The sequence below is a fragment of the Colletotrichum fioriniae genome (genome assembly GCF_027942845.1).
Source record: "Colletotrichum fioriniae strain IMI 355084 chromosome Unknown scaffold_6, whole genome shotgun sequence".
Taxonomy (NCBI): domain Eukaryota; kingdom Fungi; phylum Ascomycota; class Sordariomycetes; order Glomerellales; family Glomerellaceae; genus Colletotrichum; species Colletotrichum fioriniae.
The window spans coordinates 1,653,356-1,659,781 of NW_027076842.1; the positions used below are offsets into that span (position 1 = coordinate 1,653,356).

Genomic DNA, 6,426 nt, shown 5'->3' on the forward strand with positions numbered 1-6,426 from the left:
CGTCGTCGCGACCTGAAAAATTGCCCCGTCATGCAAACCAGAGCCTCTCCACTGTAAGCAGGCACGCTAATAAAGCAGGGAAGTCACTAGTGCAGGGGTTCCTTCCCACCTTTAGTGATCGATCCCGTCTGGGTAGGCAAGATGTCATTTCTGCCAGTAGACCCACAACTTTTCGCTAGGCCGGTTATCTGCCGGGAGATCAGTCACGTGGTCTACAGCAAAAAAATAAAATTGGACGACAGAAGAGTAAAGAAGGAGCACGGGCCTTTACACTTACACCTTGTCAGGCAAGTGCTGCCTACCTTACCTTACCTTGAGAGCACCTGCAGCAAGCGTGGCTATTGTCTCAATTGCCATTGTCTCACCGCGTCGCCATCGACTTTAAACAGAGGACATCAACGGCTTTTTCTCTTGTTTGGTCGCCGCATCCGTCGCAGACAACACAATAGTTGGGGCCTTGCTGCCTTCCTCGAAACTCACGGTCAATGCGACTTGAGGGGCGGCCATCTCCTTGCTTCCTGCGTATTCGCCGAGTTACTGCAAGTAGGTAGTCAAAATAGAAGTCTCCAGATGAGGAAGCGATGAGAATTGACTTGGCAAAGAGATGTATATTCGCAGCTGCCGTTCTCACACAGCACCTTCGTGAGATGACAAAAAGCGCGCAACTCTCCCAGCGCCACCAGTCGTTGAACTTTATCCATCTTCGACTCCTACTACAAAATTGGCAAAGTGTCATTTGAATTTCACTACCACAAACCGCGTGCAACCATCATCACCGTATTCTTCTTTGACATGAACCAACAATCCTCGGAATCTGTGGGGAGTGCCTCACCGGCGCGCACCCCGCAAATGAACAGACGACTCGCTCGCAGTCGTCTTAGCGCAACACCGCTCACGGAAACTCCACCGACGAGCTCGAGTGCTGGCAGAGACGGCACACCGGGATCGGACAAGATCTTGTCTGGCCGTGTCAAAAAGACACCGCGCAAAGTTTCCAAGAGAAAAGAAGATGTCTTGAGCGAAAAGGAAAAGGAGGAAGAGAGGCGACAGCTGGACGAAATGGACGAGGAAAGGAAGCTATTTCCAGGCAGCGACGATTGGACAGACGAAGAGAATAGGCTCTTCCAAATTCTGTACATGAGGCAGTACAGTCCTCTACTACCGTCGCATTGGGATATGGACTTTCGAGGAATCCCCATCCCGGATGTTCTCTTCGCAAGCTCTGATGCCCACCCGCCCGTCATCAACTCGAGAAGTGGAAATGACTTCAAGGGTGAGTATCCAAAGTCAAGAGAACTTAAGAAGGTTGATGGCTAACAGTATGAAGCGACGAGAGCACTCGCTCGGCTCGTTGAGCTGACGGCGCATGTGCGAGCCTTGTGCCAGACGCGCCAGAGACATAGAGCACGCGCTCTTATTGAGAAGGAACTCCACGAATATGCGAAATGGGCCGAACAAGACGGGGGATACAACAGCCTCGAGTATCTGCCGAACCTCGTTATCGATATGGTGGACACTAAGATGTCACCTCAAGCTATTGAGGAGCATATGCAGTTACGCCTCAAGGCGGCTGCTGCTACCCATCGCGCTCATTGGAGGAATGATCTAGCGAATCCTGACTACCGCGAAGACGAGGATGAAGATGCCGAAATCGAGGACAATAGAGTTGTTCTCGTGCCCGACAAGTATCAGACGCCGTCGCCAAAGAAACCTCGCGCATTGCGCCGCTCGACTTCTCCTAGCAACGGAACCAAATATGAAGATAACCAGAAGGACAAGATACCGGGCTGGAACCTCTTCAGTCCGGCAAGTCAGTGTTCGTATGGGCAGGAAGAACAGTACACCCGCCGGCCGCCCGTGATATATGGACTTTTCATCGTCAACACATCCGTCATGGTACTGACCATTGACTCCGCGAAAGAAGGGGACAAAGCCTGTGTCAGTTACCAGGTCGAAGTTGGTCTCAGCAAAAACTACCAGGCAGTTTGGAACGCCATCACTATCGCCATTGTGGTTTGCCTTGCGAGAGACGCGATGATGGAAATGAAGGTTGACTTCAACACTTCACTTAACGACGGGGACAGCGACCCCGACGCTTGATACGACGGAACGAAGGAACGAGGCTGGCATGCGGTCGTCAGTAGGCCTCGGGCTTTATCTTTATGACTCGTACGACGGGTACTTCTTTGAATGCGTATACCCCTTTCATGATTACGGGCGGACTAGATGCAGATACCCATTTACCTAGTTGATAATGACACAAACTTTGCCAAGCTACCACGCTACCTTAGTACTTGAGACCTTCTCGAAGGACAATGGGTCACCTGACGCACGCTTTGCCATTGTTTCTATTCTCAGGTAGATATTCCGCGGGCTCAGCCAAGAAGACAGCAGGCATGATATGATGAATGAAAGGCCCGAGATGACATTTTAGAATGAGGCGATTGGCTAACAATTGTCGGGAGATGGATGCGAGCCTCGGCAAGCCACTCGACTTTTTCTGGGCACTGTGGAGAGGAAAAAAAAAGTGCCCCAACCCACGAGATTTTCAACAAGCCTTTTTTTTATCACCGAACAAGACCGCGTATCTCGCCTCGGATCCGGCAATTTGACTTCACCTTAGTTGCTGATGCCCGCTTCGAACGTCTCACCAGTTATACGAAACCTCCGCAGATAGACAATTTGACAAACGACAAGAAATTAAACCGCTGCAAGCTCGGCGTTAATTGCATCTCGGCGCCGCGAGACGTTGAGGAGGTTCGGTCACCGAGGGCGGAGGGGTCGTCGATTGGGGAAACGCATCCATGGATCTCGGAACTTGGAAGGAGGTGGAAGCTCAAGCCACCACACACAACAACGTCAAATTACACTGCCGCTGCGGGTTGCATTGTTATCATTGATCATCCGGTCTGATCAATGGCCCTTGCTCCTATCACCGAGGGGAGGTCCCTGTAAGACCTCGGGATTACGTATTTGCTCGCAGGAAGGAAAACGAAGAAAAGGAAAAAAACGCAAAGGCGTTTTTGGGGGTGGAAATGGGGGAACTGGCATGACCCCCGATTGCCTCATTCGTCACCGCCTTGAAAGGACCCTGTCAGCTTATTCATGTCGATTGTCACTGGACGGGATGGAAGAAGGCTCGCCAGTTACTCGGACCCGGACTCCGGTCCTTGGTCCACCCGCTGCAGGTTTGATGGGCCATGGTTCTTGCCTTCTGGGACTTCTGGAGCCAGGTACCTTCTTTTTTGTCATCTTTTTCTTTCCGTCTACTTCTTTCGGTACCGAGGCGCTAATGGAGAAAAAGGTCCTACAGACTACAAGAGAAGGAACGGGCACGTGTACGTAGTATACCGTGGGGTGGAATGATAGGTCAAGAGCCCAAGTTGAACGAATATCTCTGGATCTTCGATTTGCCCTTTGTCATGACCGGGGAAACTGGAATCTCGCATCTTCCTCTGCCTACTCGGTGTCTCAACTTTTGCCTGCGCTAGCCGTGGCGGAAGGGTGTAAGTCGCATCCCCGGGAGGCCTTGCTTCGACAAGACTTGCCAGGGCTTACAGCATCTCACCTGTATTCGTACGTCCGCTCTGTGTCGGAGAGCCGACCTCGTCGGGTGTGTTGCATTGCATCTTTGGGGGGGCGGATGGCTTACACTACTCGGACAGCCCTGTTTCGATTCCAGAGCACTGGGGGACACATACCTTACTGCGCACCCGCGAACACAAGAACACATGGGCGAGCGTCTACTGGCAACTGGAACCGGAGACCGAGCTGGCGGGCAGGAGATGGCACCTGGGGCCCTGGGCTCCTGGGGTCGTCGCCTTGGGTTAGGTTGGCCCCCCATTCGAGGTGCTGCATCTCGCTTCGGCCGGCGGAAGAGTGCCGGTGATGTGAGAGATGATGCAGCTGTAGGATGCTGGGACCTGGGTCGACACACCCTCACGAGGTCTCTAGGCACAGCTATTCCTACGCCGCACAATGGTGCTTTTTCAGCTGCCATACCGCTTATTCGAATAGGAATAGGTAAGGTAGGATGATATCCTTTCTTCTTACACGAGCAAAGCTGACGCCTCACACACAGTAGAGGGATGTCAGCACACTGCAGTATCAGTCGGTGAAGCATGCTCTGAAATACGACAGGAAGATGACCTGATGGGACTACCTACCTGACTGGTGCTACGTTCACAAACACACGCGTGTCAGTCGAAGCCAATGCTGCGCTAGGCAGGGCCGTCACACTCGGCTTTAAGGTTACCGCAACAAATTCTTCGTCAATTCCGTCCTGGTCGCGGGGTGGACAGCGAAGGGCCCCCCTCCAAGGGTTTGGCGCAGCATTGACATGGAGACGGCGTATGTTCGCCAGACGTGCCGATTGATCCATTCCAGAGTCAAGCAAATCAAAGGTGGTGTCCACCGTCCGCTAGATGGAGTCGCAGCGAACCGGCGTCTTCCCCCCCAGTACCCAGTTGCTAGCATCCAGCAGCCAGCACAAGCAGGGAAGTCTGGGCGACGCCAGCCCGGGAAAGGCTAATTACGCCGTATTGTTCGGGACTAGACCTAGACTCTGGGTACTTATCGTCTCATAGGGCCCCTGCCTGTCGCTATCGTGGTTCTAATGTTTGGTGACTGGTCTGGAGGGATCTTGGTTGTGGTGTCTTGGTCACAATCTGCTTTCGTCAAAGGATTTGAGAGAGAGTGAGAGAGATATGGCCAGATATCGGAACAAGATTCATGGATGAAGAGGTACTCAACCTCGTGGCACCAGGCAAGATGACGAAACAGCCGAAGCACTATTTTCCTGACATACGCGGAAACCGTAAAAAGTTGATACGTACACAGATTAAGTCCTATCCTTGGATCACTGAAGGAAAGAAGAGAAAGAGAGAGAAAAAAAGTCTCTTGGACCCAAGTGCCATCAATGCCGCGATGTTGGACGCAGCTAGGTGGATTTTTGGACCGGCGGGTGGATTAGAAGACATCGAAGCCCCCTGTCACCCTTGTCGTTGTGCCTTAGCGACATTCCTCCTCACGGCCAATCAGCGACTACCTGTTGTAATCCGTGACCTCTCAGCTCAGATCACCCACGGTGACCCAACACCTGGGCTCCGATTTTCCCCCATTTGTCGTCCGTCACTCGTCATTGGGAAGCGAGAGAGGAGAGAGCCCAGACGCGGACGCAGCAGATTAGTCGCAGGCAGGAGCCGTAGCGTGGGCTGTCCAGTCTGTTCTCGTGATTTTCTGCCACCACCTCACGCACTTCCAGCGCCGCGGTTCCTCCTCGTCCCTCACATCATCGCCGCCCTACGCAAGTACTGGCACACCTCACCTACAAGCGGCCTCGACTACACTCACACTAGACCAACACCCGCCCCTGTCCAAGATCAACACAGGTTCACTACGCTTCCAGTCTGGCTTCCACCGTTCCAGAATTCTGGCCTGCTTCTCGACATCAAGCAACCTCCCACCCCTTTCCCACATAACTGTTTCCCCCCAAGAGCCCACCAAACACCTGCCGATACCTCTTTCACCGCCCGGTGAACCCTCTAGAGGAACTCGCTGCCCTTCCCGTCGACGAGGGGCTCTTACATGTCTGTCAACACCAGCAACGCCGGTTGTTTTCTCCTCAGCATGCACTCGAAATCACCATCATTACCCTCCTAGGCTCCCGTGCGCTTTCTCTCACCTCTTCTGCAACATTCTCACACCCCCCCCTCTTCCTGGTAGAGCAGAAGAAACCGAATCCGGGGCTGTAGAAGAAACCGACCCCTGGCGTACAGTAGGCCCCTCAGCCTCTCACACCACACTGTGTACCCCGTAAGAAGCATCAGCACCTAGAGACCTCTCTCTGTTGCCCTGGATCAACGGTGGCGACCCTCTGGTGCTTGTTTCCTTCCCCCGGCCTCCGATTCCGCCTTCTTGCTCCGTCAGCCGGTCTTCCACAGCCACTTCCTGACGTTGTCGTCTACTCGAGGACGGGCCAATCCCTTTCCCTGACCCTCTCCTCCTCCGGACTGCCGACCGTCGAACCACCTTTTGCACCGTGGTGGGGTTGTCTAAGTTTGACTCGGGCCCTACTTCTCTCCTACTTCTTTATACGCCATCCTACGACCGTCTCGCCGCTAGTTATCTCCTTCCTCCTCCGAAGCCGTTTCCTTTCTCCGGGCCAAGCATTATCTCTGCCTAACGAAGTCATCAAATCAACGTACTCGATACCCCCTTTCCTACTCGCCAAGGTCCTCTTACACTTCGCCTCGACTAGTACACACGTCTTCTGCTGCTTTCAATACCACCTACCGTTAGTACATCCCACCTCGACCGAAACCACGCTCTCCACGAATGGCTATGGCCGATGGCATGTCGTCGGCGGCACAGGGGACGGCGAAACAGCCCCCCTCGACCATCCGAACCGCTCTCCCATCTCGACGC

At 53.5% G+C, this 6,426-nt stretch overlaps 1 protein-coding gene across 1 annotated transcript; it reads left to right on the plus strand.

Moving 5' to 3' along the window:
- Positions 1 to 849: 849 nt before the first annotated feature.
- Positions 850 to 2,100, plus strand: N0V96_005866 (uncharacterized protein; the record flags this gene model as incomplete). The annotated part of the gene is made up of 2 exons (XM_053189513.1): positions 850 to 1,273; positions 1,328 to 2,100. 2 exons carry the CDS (start codon positions 850 to 852, stop codon positions 2,098 to 2,100), a joined length of 1,197 nt encoding a protein of 398 aa, XP_053052966.1.
- Positions 2,101 to 6,426: the final 4,326 nt, after the last annotated feature.